The sequence below is a fragment of the Xiphophorus hellerii genome, chromosome 3, assembly GCF_003331165.1.
Source record: "Xiphophorus hellerii strain 12219 chromosome 3, Xiphophorus_hellerii-4.1, whole genome shotgun sequence".
NCBI classification, from domain to species: Eukaryota; Metazoa; Chordata; class Actinopteri; order Cyprinodontiformes; family Poeciliidae; genus Xiphophorus; species Xiphophorus hellerii.
The window spans coordinates 20,662,344-20,690,214 of NC_045674.1; the positions used below are offsets into that span (position 1 = coordinate 20,662,344).

Here is a 27,871-nt window from a genome sequence, read left to right on the forward strand (position 1 = left end):
AAACCCTCCCACACACATCCAGAATGCAGGTCTCTTCGCATCAGATATGCTCCAGACAATGTAGCGGTGAACAGAGGAGGGAGATGTAAATGACTTCCTTGCTCATTAATTATGCTATAAAAATGTAAATTGCTTTGGTGACAAAAATGCAAATGGAGTAAGATAAAAGTCTCCCCCTGCTGAAGGAAAGTGTATGAAAGATTCATTTTCTAAAAATGTGTCTGTGTGTTCAGGGGAGCAGGATCTGCAGCGGCTCCTCCTTGGCCTTCATCAGCTCCACATTTTGTCAGACGCTGTTGCTCTGACCCACCGGCTCTAACACACGACCGCCTTAATTAGATGTTGAGGATTGGGTTCATGCATTTCGAGAGTAGGAGTGTTAAATCTCCGGTTTTACATCCGAGCCGGGTGAATCTGGCGTCTACAGAGGTTTCTGTCACACTGCAAGGCACTGAGAATTTATCACCAAGGCAATAAAGTAGTGCTCCCATCCTTTCATTCAATAATATGGGAGTTTGTATAATTAATAGTGATGATAAAAGAGCAAATAATAACAATCTAATCAGAGATATTAATTTAAGATCAGCAGAAGCTGTCTAGTTTCCGAGAGGTTTAGAGTGATATTATTTTAAAAAGCTAAATTACACTGACAGAATAATTTTAGCTTGTGTAATTTTAATAGGCCACCCATTAGAGCGCTTTATGTCTAATGTGTGCAGAAGTTTCCAATCTTGATGCATGAGGGCATTCCTTTTATTTTACATGCATAGTCCGGTTCAACGTCGACATCAGGGGTCAAACAGATATCCTGACAGAGAACTTTAAATTAGTGGGTTTAAAGATTTCCCCTTTAAAATCAGTGAAGTTAAAATACCCAAGTCCTCACTTCCACTGTGGTAGCTGCAGTAAGCAGCGTCTTATTGAGCTGAGCACAAACAGTCTCTTTAAATGTTTAGAAAGTGTACCACTGACATGTCTCAGCAACTGTGTTTTATCGTTTTTTGGGAGTAGAAAGAAGGTGATGTGAATCTGAAACATCCTTCTTTTACCCCTGAGATCTAAACGTGACTCCTGCAGAAAACCCACCTGAAGTTAAAGGTTTTCCTGTCTTCTGTTCCTTTGTGTCTTTTAGTTGTTTTGCTTGCTTTCAAGTGGAAAGTAATAACTTTTCACTGACAGTTACTATTCAGTAATTTATAGTTTTTTTTTTTAAACTTTGTTTTCCTGTTGTGTTACACTCTGAGCTACATCACATCTTTATTAAGGGACGTCACATTATTTTAGGGATTTCACTTGGACATATATTATCCCACTCCTTTTTGATGCTTCTTACTCCTGACACATTTAGATTTAAATAATTTCCATTTGTATCTGATGACAATTGAGGCAGGTGACTCTGAAAAGATAATAAAACAATGTCAAATAACTAAAATTTATCCCGCTAAAGTAAAACATGTCAAGTATTATTCATTTTTGAATAATCACTGTGAAAATCCTGTTTTCACTGATATTTACAAGATTTCTCTTTGGTGATGGTTTCACTGTGAAAAATGGTTGTGTGACGAAAAGCCTTAAATATGCATATATTTTTATACATGTAATTTAGAGGCATTATTGCACTTTGACAAAGATTTAAAAGAAAGGGCTAAAACTCATTCTGTTTGATTTCCTCTTCAGAGAGTTGTATTAGGCTGCTGGATAATCATCACTCTTACATCCACAATAATCACTCTGGGCATAAATATTGCACTAATTATGAGTTCGTTTATGCAAGCACAGAAAGGTAGTTCTTAGAAAAGTCAATCTGAAACATAATCATGGTTGAACATTGGAGTCAGTGGTGCGTTAATGGTTTAAGTGTTTGGTTTTAATGAAGTTACACAAGAAAAAAAAATAAAACCAATCCAATTAAACCCTTAATAACTTGATTTCAAGGTGAATATAAATATTTTATTGCGCAAACTACATTTAGAGGATAAAATTAGTATGATTCATGGTTGATCAGACTATGTAATATTCACGTTAGCTTGATAAATTGCGATTTAACATAACATTTTTCAGCATTTCAGAATCTTGTCATCAACTTTCACAATTACGACATAAATAAATAATAAATAACTCAAATGCGATGGGGTTCCTGGGACATGCAGCAACATATTCTGCTGCAAAGATTCGATTTTTAATCAGAGATCCGAGGTGCAGCTGTGGCAGATGAAACATCAGGATAAATCATGATGCGGCCCCAGAGATCCACCCAGATTGAGATTTTGTTTGCAGCTACAAAGCTCCTCATCTCCTTTTGTACAATCATGCTTCTCTCTTTGCCTTCGGTCCCAGTGAGAGCAGATAAGCGAGGGGCGCACAAGCCTGTTGATGTGAAATGGGCCTTGGAAATAAAACCACACTTATCACTTTCCCTGAAACACGGTCAACAGCAGGCAGAGACCCGTCAGCCTGGCTGTCCTCCCTCTCCGGGAGCTGAGAGGGTGTGAGATTGCTTCCTGGGCCGAAGCCTCGGTCAGGCAGATACGGATCGAGAATCAGACTCTGGGTCACGAAAGGTCAACCTTGGACAGGTAGCGACAAGCCCCCCCTCATATGAGTTCTACCGAAAACATTGCTGCCACTGTAGCTCTGGGAGACTGTTTGTCAGCTGCTGCTCTGCTGCTGACATGCAATTGGGAAAAGGGGGTGATTACCAGCGGCTGTTTGTCATGTTGGGAATAAGGAGGCGTTCGCTAATGGAACAGAGGGGTAATTGGTTGCTTTCGGCATGATTTGTTTGAGAAACACAAGTAGGCCAGCTTGACATAAGCATAATACTGCTTTCCAAAAACAATGTTACTTTCCAATGTAATCCAGATGAAGAAGAAGAAAAAATAGTGTCTTTCATTTTGTTCCGTAAAAAAACAATTAAAAAGATTCATAAGAAAGAGGAATCCCGAGACAAACTGATCCCGGGTTTTATGCCAAACTTTGTGCTGTAAACTGCCTTAATTCATTTTAAACAACCTGAGTCTCCATCTGCTCCTGCTACACAATATCATTTTTCTTTACATGTCATCTTGTCAGAGCATCAATTAGAAAAATAGTGACTGACTGAAGTTGGAAGAAATCTTCATGGCATGTAGCGAGCGTCAAAAAATGTGACAAAAAAATGTTTTCAACCTGAGGCTAAAAAACTAATGTTCTTACTTTCATAATTATGTTACAATATTTTGGTTGTTTTGAATCTGCCCCTACTTTTTTATATTAGAATTTTGGAAAATAGTTAAGGTTACTTTAAAACTATGTTATTTCCAACAATTAAGTGATCTTTATTTCACAGGGGGATCTTTTATTGAAAATCAAAGATCGTAAATTTATCCCCTGAACTACCACAATCATGTCGTTGTCCTCATGGACCCATTAACTAACATCTAAGTGTTTTGACGGTGGCAGGGGTTGAAGTGCAGAATGTTTCACATTTCATCACGTCACAACACAAGCTTCAGTATTTCATTTGGATTTATTGTGTGATTTGTTGCACTCTGAACACACCATCCCCACAGTAAAATATAGGGGCAGGACAAGGAAGCCTTGGTGGGAAGATGGATTGAGCAGACAGTCCTGGAAGTGTCTCCAAAAACTGGAATGAGCTCATATTCATGTGACAGAACGGTCTAATCAAAGTCAAGCTAAATACAATTGAAAATCTGCGGCAAGACTTGCAAGTTAATGTTCACAGATGCTCTCCATCCAATCTGGCTAAGATTGACTTACTTTGCAAAGACGAATGTGCAACAGCTTCGGTCTCTAGATGTTCGCAGTCTTTAATGCAAAGCTGATAGGAGACATCAAAAGCCCTGGTAAACAATTTATCTCTGCACATTTACAAAACTTTACATTTAGATCCATTAAATATAAAAACTCAATTTTCAATTCACAATTCCAACTTCAGGTGGTGTCCTATTTGATTTTGTTCCCACTTGGAAACTGGCCATTCAGACTTCTTATTGCAAGAGTAAGAGTCAAAGAAAAACAGTGAAATAGCTTTTAAAACCCTAAAACATTACCAGACACCATGGGTAACAATAACAGCAAGAAGATAAATGTAAAATGTCTGAGCTTATTTTCTGAATGAAACAGCTACATGAATGCAATTTTTGAAAAAAGATGATCCCATATGTTTTCCATTGATGGACTAAGTGCAGAAGTGAGGATCAAATGAATGTCTGTATCTGATGATTTGGGGTTATATCTGGGGGGTTAGCATCTCCTCAGTGTCAGAAACTCATTTCCTTCTCATTTCTGCTCTGTATCCATGTCCTGTTGTGCCTCAGGCGAACACATATTTCTGCGCTGATATACGAGGGCAAGTCGGAGCAAAGCCCCAGGTTTAACTCACTGACGTCAGGCGGAGGAACTTTCCTTCCCACTTGCTCTTCTTCTCTTTTGCAATGAGACAGCTTTAACAGTTTCTGCCTGATCAAAGGTAACACAACCACAGGGGGTTGTTTTTAAAAGCAACACGGTGATGAGAAGTTGGCTCCCTATCAAACATGATGAAGACTAGAAGAAACGTCCAAATTTACTTTATGCCGGAAATTTCCAAATAGATATTCTCTCCTGCTTCAAACATCAAATATGAAACAAGTATGATCTAAAATGCCCCTTTTTTGTCACATGATGTAAATGAGTAAGCCATGCAACAAATGATGACTGATGAAAATTTACCCAAACCAACTTGGCACTTTGTGAAAAAAATAATTGCCCCCTAAGCCTAATTGTGACACGTCTGGCAGCAACAACTACCGTCAAGTCTTTGTGAAAAGTGGCAACGAGTCTTTTGCTGGGGAAATTTTGTTGCACTCTGCTGTGCATAATTGTAGGAGGATTTTTGATGATGAACTCAGTAGGATTTAAGTACAGACTTTAACTAGACCACTCAAAAACCTTCAGTTTTTACATTTTTGACCTATGCAGAAGTGGATGTTCTGGTGTCACTTGGATCTGAATTTGAGTTTAGTGAACAGATGGAGAAATATTCTCCTTCAGCGTTTTCAGATAAAGAGCAGAATTCATCACTCTATAAATTATTATCCAGTCCCTAAAGCAGCACAGAATCACATTTTCACATGTTGTTTGATAACAGCAGATATATTTTTCTGAAATGCGGTGTTAGCGTTATTTCAAATATACATTTCAAATTGATAACTTTATTTTTCATTTGTTCTTGGATCTTTTCTCAGATTAGAGTATGATGAGTTTTTGTTGTTGTTCTGGACTCACTTATGTTTTCCTTTTTACACTAATTTGCTTTTGATGATTTGTTACTGTCAAATGATCAAAAAACATAAGATATTTGTAAGGGGGCAGAAACTTTTCCCACAGCACTCTATAGTGCTGTAGGAAAGCCTGTGCAGATATTATAACACCTTCATAATTACATGTGGATCAACTTGTTTTAGATTACCAGAATAATGAGAAATACATAGCTGAAACAACTATTGATCTCTGGAGGTTTTAATCATTTTTAATTGATTTCTGTGAGGTTTTGCTGTACTTATAAGAGCTTTGATTATTGCTCTGTTTCTCTTTGTTTAGTTTCTCTATTTTCTCCCCTGATGTTGCCTCTGATTGCTTTCTTCAAGCAAAGAAATAAATCCAAGGAGGAACAAGAGAAGAATGTTAGGATATTTAACCATTGCAAAGCATTTTGCCTAAGGAATAATTTTTGCAGGGTTAATTCTATCTGAGATAAAACTCTAATTCAACATTAACACGTTGAAACCAAACCAAAAAGACTAATGTTTCCAAGGAAGAAGTTGTATTACGTCAAGCTTCTTGATTGGAACCTTTCAAAATACTGAGGTAAAAATTAGAATAATAAAAAAAAAATCATAAAACACCTGCAGAAATCTTTAAAAAAATAATAACAATAAAAGCCCAAAAGCATCTAATTGGTTACAAAGACTTTTCAGACATTTGAGGTGAGAGGTCTTTGGTGCTTCATCGTAACTTGCTTAACTACAGCTGACTGCACAGTCGAACAGCTGAAGAGGAAACGTTGTTTTAATGAGCCTACAAACCCACAAAAAATGACATGCACAAGCCAAGGAAGTAAAATTAGCAGACAGTGGAGAATAAAGAGGAATAAAACAGCAAAAATATCAAATTAAATTGCCATGTGACGTTTCAGTCTGGACATTCCACTTTGGCACCTCTGTCCAAAAACTATTTTATTTTGTTCTAATATATGTTTGTAGTCCGCCAAAATCAAACAAACGGTAACTTAAACCTTTTTCTCTTTCACTGAAGACTATTAATTCTTCAGTGATTTTGCAGCAACCAGCAAAATTTCTAGTTGCTGCAAGGCAACAAATTTGCTTTGACTCATTGGAATGAACAAAAACAATCTTATTCATACTATGATAGGACCGCGTTCATATGTTGATACAAGACGTGCATGAGCACTAAAAGTTCAATCACGTTGAGTTCTGGATAAAATAAATAAATTTAGAATACATATAGTGCTTCACATAGCATCATATAACTATGTGAAGTGGCTGGGGCAAAAAACAAGAAGAAGAAGAAAAAGAAACTGTTGTACACTCGTGCTGTGTCAATAAAGATTATTGAATCCAAGATGGCGGCGCCCTCGGAGCAGTCGTGAAGCAGAAAACAAGTCATTTATGTAGGTTTTAAATGAGAAATTTATGGCTTTCGACAAGAATGATAGATTATATATTCCTGTGACTAGAACGCGGAGACAAAGGAATCTGAGATAAGACGGTAAGTTATCTAATTCGTATATTTTTTATAAATATTTCACACCGTTTCGGTTTTCTTTCCTTTCACATTTAAACCAGATTATAAACAGAATGAAAAACCAAACGACATCTCAGTTAAGTGACAAAAATATGGAAACTGGTCGAGTTAGTCCTGTCTAAGCGATAGAAGATGAATTGCAGTTTGGCTTTGTGCAGAAATGTTTGATAATAGGGAATGTGATGACCCTGGAACAGAAAAACGTTCAAAATAAACAATATTTCAGACTGAAAGTAGTGGCGAAGCCAGCAACATGTTCTTTTATGTAAAAAATAAAAATAAAAAACGTTTTTATGATTGACAAGCACCTGCGGTACAGAACATAATTAATCCAGGGTAGATGTTGTGAGATTTAAATGGTCTTGTGCCAAAGTAGCACTGAGAGTTTGACCTTAATGAAAGCTTATGTTGCAGCATTGTAAATTTTTTGGGATTTGCAGTGTTTTGATTCGTCTGCCAATAAATAAGTCCCATGATAGAGAATGATGATTTTCTATTAGCTCTAGTTTTTCGATCATAGCATCACGCAGACAGACGTCATCTGATTGATCTTCATATTGGCATCAAAAGTCGAGTTTTCTTCCCCTGGCTTTAGTTTTAAATCCTAAACTTCAGACATTAGAATACTGTTATTTGAAACTAAGCCAACACAGTAGGGACAGAAAGAACATATAAAAGCAGGACCATGTGTAAGAATACACAACAGAGACGAGAGGAAAAACTGTAAAATGTAAATAAATTGAACATTTCAGTATGAATCAAAAGTTTTGCAGTGTTTATTTGCTGGTCCTTCATTATGCCTGAGAAAGAAAAAAACCATTTTCCTTTTGTTTACTTTGAAAATCTTTCTATGTAGAGTTTATGTTATGAGATCATTGTAGAAAATTGTCTGGAAATAATCTTATTGGCTACATACAGATGCAGTACTTAAGTAAGATTATTTTCATGGTAGAATCTCATATAAAAAAGAAGAAATATGTTTCTTGGGAAATATTAAAATGCCTATTTTACTGACATTTTGATCGATTGTATATTTGATTAATTAACCAGAAGAGCAGATTCTTTCCAGTTAGTTTTGTGTCTGTTTGTTACACTGTGATGTTTTGGTAAGCGGTTCTGATGTTTTGAGAAAAGCAAATAATGATTTATTCTAAAATAATTAAAATATTATGGCATTGGTTTTTCAGGATGCTTAGTAGAGTCTTAAAAGCATTGTGAATTGTCATGCACATTTGGTCTTTAACATGAGTTATTTTACTCTGATAATGAAAAAACAGTGGAGCTATAGCAACAACAACAACAAAAATCCAGCTGAATATAGTTTCAGGTTTCCGTTAATTTGATAAATATAAAAATAATTTTTATGTATGTCTCCTAAAAGACATAATACACATAAAATCGGTGCTCTTTAAGGGAATGAAACATACTATTAAGGAACAGATGAATACAAAAAGATGTTAGCAGCTGTCAAGAAGCCATTATGATGATCTGACCCTAACATGTACGGACGATCTGAGTGTTTGCAGAAGTTTTCAGTCCCTCTTCTCTGGAGACTCCCGAATGGATGTGCCCAGTCACCATAGAAACATCATCTCCATCTCTCGCTCCAGCCCACTCACTCAGAGATGTGCCCAGGCTCGAGTGCTCGGCTCTCCCAGCTGCAGTTTGACGCTGCAGTGCTGTTTGCTGTGATGTTGAGCTAATACTCCAGGGAGTTTTAGTGGGAGGAGAAAAAAAAAAAACATTCCCACCAGCAGGTGTTTGGAGGGTACTTTTTAATGCTCATCTGGTTGAAAAAAACTGAGTTTTAACCTCAGGAGAGTTGTCCTCCCTTCAGGCTGGTCAGATTCCATTTATATAACATCTGAGTGAAAGCAACATCTGGCCTGTTAACAGTCTAAAAAATAATGATACTGAAAGGAGATCTAACTCCTTTCAGTAATTTCAGGGATTTGTTGACTCGTAGCTCTCTTTTGTTGTAGTCATATATTCCCATAACAGAACAGAATCACCTTCTCCTCCCAAGCTTCAGATAATCAGTCGTAATTCTTGTATATGTATCTCATTTACATCTTTATCTCAGCTTGTTGTCAGGGAGTGTTGATTGTCTGCAGCTCTAAAGGTCTTGCCGTCTTAGATCCAGGCGTCTCTGCTATGAGATTATTTCCTCCACAGGTCAGGTTAGCAGCACTAGTGAAGTTCAGTGGAGGAGGAGGGTACGGATATTGTTGTGGGTTGCCTTAGAAACCATGTTTTTGTTCATATCTGACCGATATGGTTGTGGAAGAAATCAAGTTCATATCAAACAGATTTATGAACTTGTAGTTGGCATTAGGACCTTTTTAAATGGTAACATTTAAAAACCTAGTCTAGGTTAAAATCTAAAATCTAGGTTTTAGCCAGGCCCAGCTAATTTCTTTGGAAAAAAATTATTTATTTTTTTTAGGCAAAATGTCAACCAAAGTGCTGTACATCGACAGCAATAACATGGAAAGCCCACTAAATTCACTGAAAGTTACACAACACTGGGAAAATTATGCACACATTTAGTGTAAAAAAGAAAGACGTACAAAACGCCAAAGTTAATTTAAAACCTTAAAAGACGTAAAAGCACTGCCTCAAGAATTGGAAAATAAAAAATTTGTGAGTTTCAGTAAGAGAAAAGGCTTCTGGCTTGTGACCTTGCTTTTTGGTCTGTATTCTCCAAAGAGAATACTGCATGTTGTTGTTGCTTGTAGAGCACAACCATCCACAAAGCTATGGAAGAAAAAACATTTTCCACCTTTTTCCAGACTAGTGTTGAAAAGGTGCAATGTGAGTTTTAGGTGATCTTCTGTAACCTTTTTTCCAAACTGGCTTTAGCAGAAGGATGCAGATGTCGGGTATCCCATAAGAGGATGTCTGAATTTCATTTTAGATTAGGCAGCAAGAAAACCGAAAGCTGAAATCAAAACAATAGCTGCCTCGACAAAATATTAGTTCAAAGGTGTAACTAAGTAATTGCAACATTTAAGTAAAAAATTTTTTTTCTTCCAATTTTATTTCTTTGGTTTTAATTGAGTTTTATAAACGTGACATTTTAAACTAATTTGTCTTTGATTCCCATTAAATTTTTTTCCCCACATCCTAAAGTTCTGCATTTTAACTGGATTGTTTATGATAATTTGGATTTCAGACAAGGGCTGCTTTCATTTGAGTTAAATGGAAAACTGTCATTCAGTCCTCTGATCAGTCTTATGAAGAACAGCCTGTCCAGGGCGCCGCAGTGATGCAGAGCCATAATCACATCACAGCAAATAAACCTCTCATTTCACTAAAAAAAAAAAAAAAAGAAAACCCACGCTGTTGTGTGACCGACATGGTGTGAAAACTGCCAACTGTTACGCAACAGCAGCAGCGCTGGAAAAAAACAATTCTGAGGAGAAATGAGGAGGAGAGCTGTCAGTCTTCTCAAAGCAAGAGCAAACCCATCATCTGCTCCTCAAGCCTGTAGATTTAAATAATATGAAAGTAAATCTGATTTGAGATGAAGGGATTTTTGACTTCCATGCCATTCAGTTATGTTTGTGTTTTTTGGCATTTGTTGCCTTCTTTACTTCTAAAATTCTACTTTTTCCTCCTAAATATAAATGACTACGGATGCAAAGATCAGGTTTTTACTTTTCTTTCCAGTAGCTATAACACATAAAGAGTTATTTGTGTAAACCCTGCTTTAGTCTAACTATTAAATGCACAAGAATTTGCCAGTAAAAGAGAGAAAAGGGCTGCGGGCGTTTTCACAGAGCCAGTATTTGTGAATTTCACAGAACAAGATGGGCTTACAAGGTTAGTCTTGTTTACGCATCAAAGCAAAATTCCTGGGCTTTAATAAACTCAAAACAAAGAGCATCAAAGAACATGCTTGCCATGTCATTTACATAATGTAAAAAAAGTTTTTATTTTTCATATATTTAATAAACAGAAAAAAACCCCAGTTTTTTAATATTTCTTTCTCTTTTTTTTGGCTCACCGACTGGAAAAGAGCCAATCAGGGGAAAAGTGTGAGAGTGAACAGTGCTTCATTATGAGTGACAACTGACATGGAAACTGCAAGCTAATATGAAATATTTCCAGCTTAACACCTACAGACATGAGCAGTTGTGAAAAGACCTGTGTTTATTTTGCTTTCAATAAATAAAGAGACATGGTTCGTCTACTTCCTTCTCTCCTTCCTTCCGTCCTTCCTTCTTTACTTGCTTACTTCCATAACCATGTACAAAGTGCAGGGACTTAATCAATGCGAACTTATGACCCGACCTTACTGGGAATGCCTGAATTTTTTTCAAACCTTCCTTCCCTCTTTAGCAACATTGCTTGAATTATCAATCAATCATAAAAAACTGTTTTTTAATGTTGATTATTTTTTTTCAATAATTACCATCCATCCATTTTCTAACAGCCTTGTCCCTAATGGGGTCAGGAGGGGTGCTGGTGTCTATCTCCAGCTAACGTTCTGGGCGAGAGGCGGGTTCACCCTGGACAGGTCGCCAGTCTGTCACAGGGCAACACAGAGACAGACAGGACAAACAACCACGCACACACACACCTTGGGAGAATTTAGAGAGACCAATTAACCTGACAGTCATGTTTCTGGACTGTGGGAGGAAGCTGGAGTACCCGGAGAGAACCCACACATGCACAGGGAAAACATGCAAACTCCATGAAAGCAGAAAGACCCCGGGCCGGGAATAGAATCCAGAACCTTCTTGCAACAGTGCTACCAACTGTGCAGCCATTCAATAATTACCATAAAGCTCTTAAAGTAGCATCATTGTAAACCTGCAAATCAGAACTATGCTGCCTTCTTGTTTTTTTCTAACAAACTGTAAATTTTGTTTATCTACTAGTTTCTATTAGGTTGTTTCTATTAATAGGATCTATTAGTTTTCTACCCGTCCTGAATATCACGCCTGCACACAAGTAGTTGACTTGACACTCTTCAGAAGTATCAGGTTTTTTACAGGCAGCACTCACAACATGTCTGCCAGCTGACCTCTTGTTCTCTGTCTTTTCTTTCCTAATTTTTCTGAAGGCAGGATCATGCAGGCGTCCTTGAGGAGGCTGACTCCTGTTCCTCTGTGTGCAGTCCAGCCTTGTCGAAGCAGGGCTGCTCTGTGGAGCTCGGCACTCCGCTTCCTGTCCCCCAGCATCCGCACCCTGTTCAGTGAGACGGGCGTTTGGGAAAAGGACTATCGTACCGAGACCAGGCGCAAAGTAGAAGAATGGTGGCGCTCGCGGATTATGGATCAGTGGCGGAAGGATGCGCTGAACGCAGTAAGTGTGTAAATATGTATTATTTATCCTGATGAAAACCGGACAGAATTTCACAGTTTGTCACATTATAACCACAAACTTTGTTGTTGTTTTATTTGATTGAAGTAAAAGAAAAATTGTCCATTTCACATTTATAAAATTAAAAATCTAAAAATTCTGGTTTGTATTTGCATTTTACCCACTTGACTCAATTTTTTAAATGTGTGAATACAATTGCCTAAGGAATTTGGTCATATCAGCATAAATTCAACTGTTCCGTGAAGGCCTTAAAGCATTAAACAGAGTTGTAGGGAAGATGTTTATGGTTACTGTGGAGGAGCTGCAGAGATTCACAGCTCTACTGATAGCTGTTAGTCGTACACTTCACAGTTTGCAGAAAAAGGTAGTTTTTTCTGCAAAGTTGTTCTTCCTTGTTTTTCTAAACCTCATGAACAATGAACACATTTCCAAAACTTAAAATTAGGTCTTTAGAACATATTTTTGTTATCAACTAAGAAAATATCTGAAGCAAAATATGTTTCATTTGCACTGTGAAACATGTATATATTTCCTGTTGTGAGACAAAGCATCAATTGTTTGGGGAAAGTGACAAGAACAAGAAATTCCTTTCCCTTCATGATTCTGGCAGAAGAATGAAATGTTGGGTATATCCTGGCTGGGAGCCTTGTGAATAGGTTTTTGTCATCTTGTTGCCAAATTAGAACAAAATAACATTTGCTTTCCTGAACAAGTTGTACAGATAAACTATCATGTCTGTTCATGTAAACCTTCATTTTTAGACATTATTTTAACAATAATCAGTGGAATAATTCCCTCTGAATCAAGTGACCAGCAGCCCTGACCCTATTGTTTAGTACTAATCAAAAATAATTATCATTGTTGATTTGGTAAGCTTTAGTTTGCATTGAAACAACACATTTTTTAAAATAATTTATAGTTAAATCAGTTTCAGGTTCTATTGCACTAAAAGTTGTTGGGGAAAAAAGTCTCCATTTGAACTGTGGACAGAAATCTTTCTTGTAAAATGGCACTGACTTTATTTTTGCAGTCCTTTTCTGTTATGAGACAATGTGCTTTGGGTCTATTTCTGCTAAAGTACCCACCGATCCTGTGAACTGTGTTTTGACAGTCTGCTCTACAGCTAATTTTACAAGAGAGCAAATGCAGAATACACTGAAAGTACTCATTTTTATTTGCCATAGAAAATTTGTTTTGATTTTTAAAAATCTCTTAAAGTATTTGTTAAGTGCTGTTGCACCTTTTCTTTTTCTGAACACTGTTCAATACATTTCAGTCAGATCTATGTTAAATAGAATTTTAATATAGAGGCTTTCAAATGAATACAAATAAATCTGTTTAACCACATAATTTTTGCTTGTTTAATGGCATCGCATTTTAAAAATAGACATTCATAGGATGTGTTTGTTATTTTCTTCTCCTTGAGCCTCTCCACTTTCACACCTGTTTGTACAGTGGACACAACCCTGTTGAATGTCAGACTTTTATCTGAAATTTAAACCACAATAAATAATTTTTACATCTCCAGTGATATGAATATCATGCTCAATTCAGCTGGAAAACAGACAAGCTGTAGAGAGGGAAATATTTAAAAAATGTTGCATTAATCTGGTGACATACATCTTCACACCGCTGACCTATTAATTTTTTAAAGTACCTTTCAGTCTCAATTCATAATTTAGTCTCCTTCAGCTCAAACTGTCTTTGATTATAGTACTTCTGTTCCACCTGATGTATGTAATACTGCAGGAATTTCTGGTTCTTACTCCTTCATATATATTTTCAGTAAATAAAATAACATCAGACTTATATAGTTATTTTCAGGACCCTCAAAGAGACATTTTACATGAAATCGATCATTCCCATTCATGCACACAGTCACAGAGTATTCTTCAAAGTAGTTGATATAATAAGCAATAAAAAAATGCATTACTCATCAAAATATTCACTAGTCTGTTAGTAATTGTACTTTTCAGCTCCATGGTGAGCTCTAGCTTACAACTAAATTAATAAAAGAGACTTCAGATGTAGAACATGAAAGTTTTGGAACTGAATCTGATATGCAGTCCTAATTCCAAGCTCTTTTCTAAGGAAATGGAAAATATAAGATCTGATACGCTAACCGCGCGCCTCCCCCCACCAAAATAGTATAAATTCTCAAATTGAATCAAATGATGCTTGAACAAAGTGTTAGTTAAAGAATATACACAGCTATACAGTACAGACCAAAAGTTTGGACACACTTTCTCATTAAATTCACTGTATTTACTGTACTGTATTTATCTTCTTTATTTTCAATATTTTTCCTGGAACATATTTGGAGTTTTTTTTATATTAATGTCATGTTAAAAGTCTAAATAGTTTTTAGAGTGGAAAAACTTTTAGCAGGTATGTGTACACTTTTTAAAACCACTGTAAATACACAGATGGTTGCCTCTAAAATGACCTACTTCTTACCGACTACAAAAAAAAAAGACTGTCACAAACCAAGCTGGTAGCGATCGATAGAGCTTTTTTTTTTAATGCTGCTGACATTTTGGTCTGCAGTTGAGAAGTAAAGCACAGATACACTTGACGTTATTAAACATGACATGTGGCTTGTGCATGCTGCCTCACTGGCTTTCTGGGCCATTCAATAGACTCGCTCCACAGTTAATGGAAATTGTTTCACCTCATTTTTTTCCGGTAAATGAAACATCTGATGTGAAAAAGATTTATTTTTTGACCAGATGTAACTATGGCGAAATCTTCTACCTGTTTCCACATTTATGTATTTTATTTAAATTTTTCCCTAATCTCTCACAGGCGTTTGGGTCGCGGTAGCTCATCACAGGCTGATTATATATCCTAACGCTCTGAGCGTGTGGCTGTCTAGGCAAAGCTGACAGTGATTAAGTGCATTTATGACAGGGCGCTGGCTCTAATTAATTTATTGAAAAATTCATGAGTCAGGTTTCCTGCAATCACGTATAGCTGGGTGGAAGTGGTCCTCGCTGTGCTGCCATAGAAACCGTGTTGTGATTGTAAACCATACATTATCTGCCACCGTTTAGACACTGTAATCAGCCACTGTGCGAGTCTCATACAGTAATACAGTCAGCGGCCCTCGCTTTGAATATGATGAGTTATTACTGGCATCCTCACCTCAGCCGCTTAATGCAGTCTCCTCCACATACAGATCCTTCAAAGTCAGGCTGATGAGGAAAGACCAGCTTTAAAGTCGACTGCTATTTGTTTTTTTGTTTTTGTTTTTCCCACAGCATTCCGTCAGGAAGAAGTTTTATGTCCTCTCTATGTTTCCGTACCCTTCGGGGCGCCTTCACATGGGGCATGTGCGAGTGTACACAATCAGCGACACCATTGGTCACTTCCAGAAAATGAGAGGCCATCAGGTATGTCTGCTTTTGTCTACTTGTATTCACTATTATTACCCCGGTCATCACTGAAACATGCAAAGCACTCCAAGCAGCCGCAACTGAATTCCAGCCAGAGATATCTCATGTTGTTGGGGCACAAATATTCTGCCTGTGACACAGAGAGAGCTGAGAGCCAATGTTGATATGTCTCCTTGGTAAAGCTCAGATCTAAGCAACTGGAAATGAAAAAAGAAATCTGTTTATTTAGTCACTGATTAAACTCTTTCATGAGAAAAGCAGCTTAATTGCAGATTCTGGAGATTTTTTTCATCATTGATGTCACAAGGTTTATGGTTATTTTCAGATTCAAATTATTCTCAAATAGATCTTAGATGAGGTATTTGCAGTTGAAACCAGATATTTACGTACACTTTATTTAAAGACACAGACTGTTTTTTCCTTGTCTGTCATTCAGTTGCACTAAGTGTTTGCTGTCTCAGGTTAGTTCGAATAACAGAAAAATAATTTTTAAGACTCTTATGCTTTTGCAGTTTTTTCAATTGTTGTTTGAGTTTTTTAGTGCTACACAGTAGGGGAGCGAACTTTGATGCAGTATGTGTGTGTAGCTTGTATTGACTTTTCTCTACAAACGGCAGATAACGGGTTGATTCCTGTGTTGTTGTGATTCTACTAAAATTCTATGAAATGAACTCTTCATTCAGGCAAAACACAAAACAAATTAAAGGATGAAAAGCAACCTCTTCAAATTAATGTCTTGAGTTTGACTCATTAGAAATGAAGAGAAATTCATCTGCTGCCCTTTGGCCGGTCGGTGAAGCCAGGGCAGCTCTGACGGCATCTCACTGAAAAAAACAATGAGGGCAAGTGGGTGACTAAGTGAGAAACAGTTAACAGCTCCAAGATTTTCTTTAATTTGCTGCTTTAATTTGTTCTTGCAATATAAAAGTTGCATTTAGTTTTGCACAGTCGTGACATAAATTGCAGAGTTGAAAGTATGCATATTCCCATATCCTGGATGTAAATGTTTATTATGTAATCCTTCAGTTGTTGCATTTTAGTCAAACCTAAATGTTTCACACAATTTAATGGCAGATAATCATTACCAGGAGAGGCACCTAAACAAATTTCAAATCATATTTGCATTTATCAAAATTCAAAATCGATCCAAACCTTATTAATAAATCAAGGCCTATCCATGGTCAGGTTGTGGGTTTGATTCCAGTTCCTTTCTGTTAAATGTTGATGGACCAAGGTTATTCAGCCACAGGTCTATTCAACATGCAGTAGTGATATGACTGTGATAGGAGTTCATCCTACAACTACTTGGCTGCCGGTTCGAACCCTACTCTGAATACAGTTTAAATTTTATATTTGAATCTATCATATTGTGTCTTCATGCCTGAAAGTATTTATCTACAGAACATAGGCAATTTGACTATTTTTTTTGTTTAGCTGGGTTTGAATATTTCTGTAATACAGTTTTACCATTTACAGCTGTTGTTGTCAGATCCATAAAGGGGAAAACTCAGCTGTTTTCCTGTTTGTCTACAGCCGTGGGGTGTTAAAACTGAAAGGCAATTTTACTTTTGTGTATACGGGGTTTCCTTTTGGTTTTCAGTAGGTGTGTAAATTAAGGCAGATCCATACTCTTGAGCTAAAGCCTACTGGTGTCTTAATGACCAGACTAGTTAAGATCAAAGTGCTTCAGTCCACAGCTCTCTTTGCTCTCTGTTTGATTCCACTTACTGGCTGCTGTTGATGGAGCTGTGGTCAGCGACTACAAGGTCAGGTTGGTGGCTGTTTTGCAGGAACACACTTCTGCTTCGATCATTGCTCATCTAAACAACCATTGGTCCTTGCTTTTAGCCAGACAACAAACTGCTATGTGAAAAGCTTTGCTCCTTTGAGATTTTACATCAAATGTGCATTTATCCGTCACCTGCTGAGAGAGTCTCCTTTGTCTCTGTGGGATTTCCCTGAAGGAAACTTGGTTTCACTTGATTGCTGGCTGCTCATTGCACAGCACTGCTCTTTCCCTGAGCATCTGTCTAAAAGCAAACACCGTTATGGTGAATGCTCAAAACTCCCCAATGTGTTAATTGAGAAATATACACTCACCTGTTGATATTCTGCTGAGTTTTTGAGGTGATGTCTACCAGTTTTTGATGTTTTGAATATGTTTTGAACTCCTATTATAATGTGATAATAACTGATTATCCAATTTACAACATCTTTTATTTAGCCACTGTTTGTACAGGTAAATGTAATGTAAGAATGCGTTTTCTGGAGATGCACCGATCAGAATTTTGTGGCCAGTTTTTGTTCCCTGGATTTTGAAGTGATTTAACCTGCTGAAACCGCAGACATCAATGCATCATGGCGTGCTGTGTAGTTGCTGCGATATAATTAAACAGATGTATCGCTTGATGTAAAATTACATTTGTCCACTGAAACAAGTGGACACAATAAGAATTTGAGTAGAAACGTTGGCATCTGGACACAAGAGTGTGAAGTTGCATTTCAAAGCTAACACAGATGGAATTGAGCTGTGTGGGTGAGCGCTTTTATTTAGTACTGTCCCTCTGCAGTCATAAAACGAGTCTGCCAGCTCTCCTGGAACAGTGTTGTCCAGAAGGCTGCGAGTTTACAGTATGTTTCCTGTCCTGGTTGGATCGGTGTCATCCAAAATTACAGTAGATCTTATTGTGATCAAAATTAAGGTCAGGATAGGCTTTACTCTTTAAGTGTAATATGATCCATAAAGGAAAAAAACAAAATTGACAGCCTTTTCAAAAGAAACCTTCATAAATAGAGCCTAACTTTAGCTATTTATGCTAAATAAGCAGACCTGCATTGTATCACCATAATGATGTTCTCATCATTTTAGTATGTGTTTTTTTTATTATCATAGACTATCCTTGGCATGTGCTGTGCTCGTATTTCCCCGGAGCTTAGTGAGCCGACAGCCTCTCAGCCTTATACCATCCACCACTCGGCTTTACAAATGAGGGCCCAGCAGTTACCAAGGATACCAATTCATCTGAAACATCAGACCCGTTAGAGTCCCCGCAATGATCCTCTCCAGCCTTCGACTCATTGTCACTCTCCTTCTCCTCCACTTTACTCGCTCCTTCCAGTCCTGCGCTTTCATCTCGTTTTTCTCTCAGTGAGCAGAAAATAGAGCCGAAGGGCTTGAGAAATGAGTGAAAGAGACTTCCTAAGTGTGTGTGTCAAAGAGCGAGACAAAAGCACGGATGTGTAGACGGAGCACTTCTGGACAGGAAAAACATAAATACGGAGGGCAGGGGGGTTTGGGTAAGCAAAAGACAACATTTTTGTAAGTGATGCCTTCAGTCGAACTGGAATAACATGAAAAAAATCATAGATAAAAGATAAATTACTATGGAAGGACAAGAATATAAAATAAGGTCGTAAAATGCGACCAATAATTTTGCTTTAAAAAATATATGAAATGTCCATCAATCTGTTATTCCATACAGCTGTGCCTTCTACTATTTTGGCTTGGTTTGTCTTGCTAAGACTCCAGAAGAGCTAATCGCTGGTGTAGACTCTGAAAAAGTGATTTCTGCTGAGCCTATCCATATGACGGCCACTGGCAGTGTGTGAAAACATGTCATTGTCTACAGCAGAAACTATTGTACTTAAGCTGAACTCCATTTTTAGCGACTCAGATTGCAGTAGGATCATTAACAACTTTAATCTTGTTTTCATGGAGTTCAGGAATGCTATGATTTTTTTTTTGTTGGATAAAGTGCAAAGGACTAAATACACATCCCTGAAGAACACTGTCGTTCAATTTGATGAAGCCTGAAGATTTCCTGCCAGCTTCAATTGAGTCTTCTTTTTCTCTTTGGAGGTCTGAAAACCTCTTATGTAATCAGCTGCTTTGGCTATGATTTTGTTTAAGTATTATTGAACGCTAAAAGAGAACAAACAGGGTTCCAGGCGTTCTTTTTCTTCAGGTGAAAAATGATTGTGTTCAGTGTGTGTTTGAGATGAGGTGTGGAGAGGTTGGAGCCGTAAGCAAACTGTGGGGTTTCCAGAGAAGACGGCAGGCTGGCTTTGAATGTGTCCTATTGTTGCTTAGAGCATGTTTTATCACAAAGGTCAGCCTCACAGGCTTTAGTCACTGAGACAGTTTTCTAAAGATTTTCTATCTATGGGGAGATTTTGCGAAGTTTAACCTAAGTGTAACAAAAGGAAAAATTTGGGGAAAAATATTTGATACATAATATACAGGTATAAAATCTTGTAACATTACCCAGATTGATATTAATTTCTGTTGGTTTATGTGGACTGACTTATGATTGATTCTTTAACTAATTATTTACCCAACAGTGACAATTAATACACAGTTGAATTCCCAGGTGCTAAATCCGATGGGTTGGGACGCTTTTGGGCTTCCTGCCGAGAACGCAGCCATAGAGCGAGGTCTTGATCCCGAAGAGTGGACAAAAAGGTTTGTACATTTAAAACGAAGTGTGTAAATGTCTGTTTTTCATGTGTAACTTCTTCCTCTGCTGCTTTTCTGTTCAGTAACATCGAGTCCATGAGGGAGCAGCTGGATAGCCTTGGGCTCTGCTTCAACTGGGACAGAGTAAGTAGGAGATAGGAGAGGATCGGCCAAGATGTTACAAAAGACCGAGTCGTGTTTGCTCTTTCAATGTTCATGTTCCATTTACACACATAAAGAAGAGGGAACTTGAAAAAGTGTTCAAGTACTTTTTCACATTACAACCACAAACCTTTATACATTTGTATTACATATTTATATAACTTTGGAGATGCTGATGAGATCCACAGCTCAAAATTGAGTAAGCAAAAATGAAACGTAGTGCAAAAGGAACAAGACAACTGAGTAGAAATCCATTCAGTAGCATAGGAAGTTGATGGAATAGGCAGGACTTTTAAGACCCAAAGAAATCCAGAAATGTCGCTGCTGCTTCTGTGATTAGAGGAAAAAGGAAAGTGACTCTCTGCTCACTTCTACTTTGCACTGCACTCCTGATTTTTGGCTTTCATCAACAGGAAATCACCACTTGTCTCCCAGACTACTACAAGTGGACACAGTATCTGTTCATCAAGCTCTTTGAAGCTGGACTGGCATATCAAAAAGAGGTAGGAATGTTTTCTTCATAGAGAAGTGTCAAAACCAGTGGAGTTGTCTCTTTTTTTGACCTGAAAAACAGAAGCCTTTCTATTGTTGAGGCAGAAATCAGGCGTCCTCATTTCATTTTAACCGTGTGGGTTGTGATCTGACTGTGTGTGCTTGTTTTTGTCCCGTATTTAGGCCGTGGTGAACTGGGACCCCGTTGATCAGACAGTGCTGGCAGATGAGCAGGTGGATGAAAGTGGTCGATCCTGGAGGTCTGGCGCTCTGGTGGAGCAGAAGCTACTGACACAGTGGTTCATCAAGACTACAAACTATGCTAAGGTTCGACTGGTTCATGTGCGAGAGCCATATTTGTAAGGTGTGTGTTTGTGTGTAAAAACGAGCAGCGGAGCCCTCTGATAACAATCATGGCTGACACTTCAGTAGCAACAGCTGCTGCCCTGCCTCCCTGCTTCTGTAATCAGACCCCTGGAGACCATCATCTTTAGCCTGGCCTCTCTGTTCAAAGGGGTGAATACAGGAACAGACCTGGGGTTGGTCTGGCTGGCTGATGAAACCTAACCTTCCTGCACAGGGGTGAGCAGGCCTGCTAAGGGAGCGAAAACTCCCTCTGGACTGAAACAGGCACAGGGAACACTGGTTAATGTGTTTTACATGCAGCACATGCATTTACTCTGTGAGGCATTATGGGCAGCAGAAGCCACATTAACTGAAATGAGTAGGAGTCAACATTTGACCCTACAATATTTGGTGCATTTGCAAGAATAAAAAAAAAAAAGCTGTTAAATATTTAGTATTTCACTCATAAATAAAGAGAAATAGAGTGGAAATTTTTGTACCTTATAACTCCAGAGGTATTTTTAAATCTGATGCGTCACAAAAACCGATGATGCATTAAAGTCCATGTTGTGGCTAATTATTCACAAAAACTGTCCTCTACCCACCTAAGAACTGTAATAGGGAAAATAAATCATGTTTTGCATATTTTTCATAAATAATAAAGGTCATATCAACTTATCAAACTGGCATGTAAAAAGGTAAAAGCATCAAATTGTTTGAATGATTGATGAAGTTATTTAAGACGTAATTCATTATGCAAAAAGAGACATATTTTCTCCCTAATGGCTTCAATGGGTTGAAAGTTAAGGTTTAAACATTCCCCTGCATTATAATGGGCCAATCAGTTTTGATTGCTTTACCTCAGTTCACAAAAATCTACAAAAAATCACCTGAAATCAACATCAATCAAAAGTGACTTCCTCTACAACCTTGATTTCTTTTTTCTTTTTTAAGATGATTAGAAAATTCTTAGAAATTTGTGTTGTAGTGACAATTGTGTTGTACAAGAAGCAAAACTCAAAGGTTCCCCAAAAATATATCCCAATCTACAAGAAAGATTCACACTGAGTCTTTATTTGTGGTTTCATAACATATTTCACTTATTTAGACTCCAATGTTACTGTAGTTTAAATTACAAAATAAATATTTAGCCTTATAGGGGACGAGAACTTATTAAGAATGACTCCACTTTTCCACATTTTGCACACAAACTTAAACGTCATCCACTACTTAGTCTATTACATTAAACCTTAGTAAAATACAATGAACTTTGTGGTTGTAACATGACAAAGTGTGAAGCAGTTCAAGGGTCTACAGGTGTTTTATTTTATTTTTTCAATTCACTGTAGCCATTAGTAAATCAATTTTACTCATTTTGGATTTATTGCCTGCCAACTTTTTCATTTCAGATTAAGCTAAAGACATTTTGTCCACCATCAGTTTTTATCCGATTGGCGTAGTCGAAGTTGGCCACCGTGTCAGAAGAGCGAGTGGAGGTGGAAGCAGCCTACTGTGACAATGTGTTCCTGCATTTCTAATTTTCTCTGACGAGCAGAGAAGTGGGAAGGAAGGAACAGGGAGGTGTTAAGGGAAAGAAGTGAGAAAGACAGATGGAGATGAAAGGAAGGAGCATGTCGAGCAGCAGCGTGCCAAATGAAAAGTGATGTAATTGGACTGCGAGTTTCCTGCGTGTCGTCGGCTCGGCCCCGCACGTGTTCGGGTCCGTTAGACAACATTAACCTGAGACAATGTTCAGTCAGTTTAGCCATCAAGTTGCGCCACGTTGTACAATGGATCTGTTAATAATGAAAAAATAATGTGCAGCGTGCAGGATGCTAAATTATCAGGTGGCTGCAGGAGAGTTTTTCAATTTCATGCATAATCACACTTTGTAGGCAGAGAAATTCTGGACAGAGAGAGTGATTCTCCATTTTTATAGTTCTCTGACAGTATTCGTTAAAGGCATGCTTGTTCAAGTTTCTGAAAACGCTTCATCATTTCAGTAAATTGCCCATTAGCAACTTGAGTTTTGTGCTACAATGTATTGTATTCTTCTCTAAATGACTTTTTCTCTCTCTGAGATATAGAGTAATACTTAGTTTTTGCCATACCATGTTTTTTTTTCTCTCACAGTTTTCTTAGTTTCCATAGTAACGCCTGTCCTTGTTGTACATGTTACAGTTATTTGTGCTTCTGTGGCAAATCAGTACTTTTGAGTCGAGGAAAGTAAAAACAGTTGTTCCCTCTCACTGGAAATCCACCTTTGCTTGTCCGTCATGCCTCCTGGAGTTTATTTTTCATTGCTGGTAACTTTATTTAATGACTCCCAGAGTTTTCACTGATGTCTCACTGATTCAGGTTTATTATATTTATAGTGCCTTACAAAAGCATTGTCCTTCAACTTTTCAAAGCAATATTTTTAATGCTTCGTCCACAAACACCAATTCATTACTTGAAGCGTCTAATAGAGCTCTACTGCAAATCTAACAAGACATGACCACCCACATAACCTGACAGTAGGAACTCTTGAGGAGCCGCAGAGATGCACAGCTCAGGTTGGACAATCCATCAACCATTCCCATGGTTGGTGGATTGGTTGGTGATGGCAGCATCAGGCCGTGGGGATACTTCTGTTCTTGAGTTGATAGAAAGATAAATGGATTAGCCTGTTAGGACAGATGGGACAGATGTTCACCTCCCAGCGGAGCAATAACGCTAAATGGAGCTACAATGAAATGATTTGAATCACAGTATATTGATGCGTTGGAATGGCTCAGGCAGAGTCCGGATCTAAATCCAAAGTAGCAAAAGCAGCAAAACCTGAAAATATGTTTTCACAGATTCCCCCCATATGACTGATTTTCTGATTTTGCCAGCAGAAATGGTCAGACATTTCAGTCTGCAGACGTACACACTGTCGCATCCCATAATGCGTGCAGCTTTAAATGCATGCTCGTGGTCTGAATGTCAGTGCATGCCGCACTTTTCAGGTTACTTGTAATCTGAGAAGACATAGCATGTCTCTGTTTTCCCAATCTGGAGCAAACATCGCCGTTCGATTCTGCACTCGTGCCCACTGAGGACCCCAGCCAGTGTTTATGTTTGTATCAATAACTCTGTGATGAGGCAGCACACACCGAGAAGCTCCAGGAGCGGGACTGTAGGTAATGGATTGTGACAGACTGAAAGGAAAATAGAGAATTATAACATCTCTCTCCACTGACCAGCTGCGGCTTTTTGGCCCAAGCCTCGTTCATATGCATAGCTCCATTTAATCATGCAGAGTAACTGTTGGTATGTGTGGGGGAAAGTGGGCAGTGTGCTCGATCCCAAAGAGTTTGTTCATTTCCAGGAAAGTAGACGCAGTGGAAATCAGAATTTTTAAAAATCCCCTTCTGTCCAGCTCTGGTGACATGGCAGGTTTGTGCTGATTCGTCCAATTAATTTTTCAATGCTTTGAAAGAGGCAACACTAAACTGTAATCACGTACTTCTGAGAATATCGGCTTGCCACAGCGCAGTGGAAAATTTGCTGCTTTCACAGTTGTCCAAAGTTGAAAACATGTTTGTCTTCTGTTGTTTTCTTTTCAGCCTCTCCTGGATGCTCTGGAAGACCTTCCTGAGTGGTACGGGGTTAAAGCCATGCAGGCAAACTGGATTGGAGAGTGCACTGGATGCTACTTTGATTTTAAACTCAAGGTGAAACTCATAATTCTCACCCTCTTTTAGCTTATGTTTCCACATGCTAAAAGAGGTTTTGCCATCACTTCTTTCATCTCTCCATCTATTTTCTGTGTCTTTTTCCCCAAATTGATTGTTCATCTTAAGCTTTGTCTTTGACTTCTCTGTTCACTCATGTATTTGACTGAAAATGCATCAAAAAGGCTTCAGAATAATGGCTTTATTATGTGCTTTCAACAGCTACACACATTTATGAGTGGCAATTTTCCCAAACAGATAATGTCACAAATTATGTTGGATTTGTGAAAGCCATATTTGCCGTTCTTCGTAAAGAAGTGATTTCAAGCTGAGTGGAAACAATAAACCCACTGAGAGGCCTCTGATTGTCAAAGCATGTTACTCAAAAATGTGTTACTTAAGCCTGTCTCTTTACTGTAGGAGAAATTAAGAAAACTGACAATTTGTGTTTTTCTATCTGTGTGTGTAAGAAGGATTTCTGAGGTAGGATGAATAATTAACGCTGCATTATTAAACTGACTGGATGACTGATTTTAAATCATCCTACACAAAAACTCCATAGTGCATCAGTTTTCTAGGGAGCCAATCATATTTATTAGTACTTATTGAACCTGATATCTTCTGATAATCAATTAGTGTTATTTTTTGATAACATTAACAAGATTATGCTACATACAATCTCAGTGTGTGCAATCTTGTTGGAATGCTGTAATTGTTGGTTAATACACTCCAGGCGTCATGAGTTCCTTCATTTTGTGCCAATGCAATATCCATCCTGCTGAATTGCGGTAGATACTTCCCACCTGATACGGATTACAGTAATAAAGATTACAGAGTGGGTTGAAGACACACATGAGAATAACAGCAGTGAGGAAAATCCGAGTTTGTTACAATATTGTTGCACCAATCTTCATCAGTGATGTTGCAATTACATTTTTTTTCTTTCACAAAGCCCTATTAGAAAAATGTTTATCTTTCGTAGTGCACTGTGTTCTCAGTCTCATTACCACTGCCCACCTCTTCTATAAGGGTGGGCAGTGGTAAATGTGTAAAATGTTTTTCATTAAGAGGTTGAGTAAAGAACAAAATCTCAACTTCCTTTAGTCAACCAGTTTATGCACAGTTTTTAGGCGTGTGCTTCTCCATAGCTCTTCAAAGCTGCATTAGACCGGGAGTCCATTTGACGTCGATCTCATGAACTAACTGAAGTTATAAAAGCAGCAGGGGGTGAAAGGTTGCCAAATGTTACTTTGCAGATCTTATTTACTCCTATTTATTCTTACTTTGCAGGTCAACGGTAAGGAGACAGGCGAGACCCTGTCAGCTTACAGCTCTGCCCCAGAGATGGTGTATGGAGCAGCTTACCTGGCCATCTTGCCCTCCCACAGGCTGCTGCATGGCAGCAGCTCAGTCCGCTCGCTCCTACAGCAAGCATTTCAGCCAGGGCGAGGTTAGTCCGACCCCAAACATTCATTAGATTTCTTGGGGGACACCCTTTAAGTTTTTTTTTGTCACTGTTTGCACGTTGAGGCACTTCACTGCAGAACATGAGACAACTCTTGGAAATGTTCAAGTCTGTTGTTGTCTTGAATAAAAATGTTGATGTTGAACATTAACCATATGTTTGTGGAGCCTCAATGCACTGCTGAGTTAAGTAGCGTTTTGAAAAGGAGCCGATATTTGAAGCAAGAACGTTATATTCCTCATGCTTCCTGTGTTTTTTATCCAGACTGCCTAACAGAGGTCACTGCTCTCAACCTGTTCACTGGCCAGGAGGTTCCTGTGGTGATCTCCCACAAGGAGGCGTTCGATGACTATCTGGACACTGTGATCGGTGAGTTCTGGGGCTCCTGGTTGCTAGATGTAGATGTATAGAGTAAATGCCACATTCAATGCTCTTATTTATCAGTCAGAACTTGGATCTCTTTGTTACTTTGGAACCAAGTATGAGTTTGTGTTACTTGTTTGCATTAGCAGCTTGGTGTTGGAGTTCTTTATTGTTGGCCACAGGTTATGTTTTTACCAGTGGAGTGATTGTGTATAGTTTTTTATCTTCTGACCGTTATTAATCTTCTGAAAAATATTATATTACTCTATACACATGTATGTTCCAAGCAAGACAAAAAGCACCAGAGGGCGTTTATGTTGAAGTGAAACCTATATGTAGGATTACTCTAGGGCTGTGCTTCTCCTTTTTGCTATTGTAGTCTGTTTTGTGTGACTATTTGTAAAAACTTTTATATATACAGCCATTTATTGATTACTGTACTGCAAAAATAAAAAATCTCACTAAGTATTTTTGTTTTGTTTCTAATTTGTGCTCTTGCTGCTCCTGTTGTGACAGGTATTCCAGATGTGAGTGAGGAAGACCTGTCTGTGGCCAGTGCACTGTATCTGAATTGGGCCATGGTGCTGAAAACCCACAAAGACGGAACACAAACTCTGATTAACTCTCAGGAGGTCAGCAGCGATGATGATGATGATGTCCATAAGAACAGCACTCTAGTTAATTTTGTCTTACTGTTTAGAAAGACAAAAATGTTTATTAATTATTTTTTTGTGATCTCTGTGTAGTTCTCAGACTTCACCAGGGAGCAGGCGCTGCAGTCCATTACCCAGAAGGCCAGAGAGCAGCGAGTCGGGGGCCATCTTACCAGCTCCAAGCTCAGAGACTGGCTGATATCCAGACAGCGTTACTGGGGCACGCCCATCCCAGTGGTGCACTGCGACTCTTGCGGTGCCGTCGCCGTCCCTGAGGAGGAGTTACCAGTTACTCTGCCGAAGACGCAGTCTCTCACAGGAAAAGGGGCGTCGCCTTTGGGAGCTGTTCATGATTGGGTCAACTGCAAGTGTCCCAGGTGGGAAAACTGCTATTCAGAAAAACACATATTTTTAATCTCTTAAAGAGAATGGTCTAAATAACTTTTTACTCTATCAGTTGTTCCACTCAACAACTTGATTTTCTCTTTTACATATCAGAGTGGTGACATTCATGATCAACCCAAATCTATGTGACGCTCTTTAATATAAAAGATGAGATCAGCGTCACAGTTGACAGAGGTTTTTTCTTTTTTTTTTTGTTTATTTTGCTAAGTTATTTCACTTAACAAGACAGAGAACAGGCAAAAAGTGCATCAGACTATGTGAGGCTTATTTGACATGCAAATATTGTTTGCTGTCCT

At 38.2% G+C, this 27,871-nt stretch overlaps 1 protein-coding gene across 2 annotated transcripts in view; it reads left to right on the forward strand.

The window, feature by feature from the left end:
* Positions 1-6,628: 6,628 nt before the first annotated feature.
* lars2 (leucyl-tRNA synthetase 2, mitochondrial) overlaps positions 6,629-27,871 on the forward strand; it is a 37,512-nt gene continuing 16,269 nt past the window's right edge. The window contains exons 1-12 of one of the 2 annotated variants that reach the window (XM_032559327.1): positions 6,629-6,774; positions 11,882-12,123; positions 15,402-15,533; positions 19,907-19,998; positions 20,076-20,136; positions 20,568-20,657; positions 20,830-20,973; positions 24,582-24,689; positions 25,980-26,139; positions 26,419-26,523; positions 27,034-27,149; positions 27,264-27,547. In XM_032559327.1, the coding sequence (XP_032415218.1) occupies positions 11,890-12,123; positions 15,402-15,533; positions 19,907-19,998; positions 20,076-20,136; positions 20,568-20,657; positions 20,830-20,973; positions 24,582-24,689; positions 25,980-26,139; positions 26,419-26,523; positions 27,034-27,149; positions 27,264-27,547 (1,526 nt within the window). In that variant the 5' untranslated portion in view covers positions 6,629-6,774; positions 11,882-11,889. The remainder of the gene's footprint in view (positions 6,775-11,881; positions 12,124-15,401; positions 15,534-19,906; positions 19,999-20,075; positions 20,137-20,567; positions 20,658-20,829; positions 20,974-24,581; positions 24,690-25,979; positions 26,140-26,418; positions 26,524-27,033; positions 27,150-27,263; positions 27,548-27,871) is intronic. The other variant, XM_032559328.1, reaches the window with a different exon arrangement.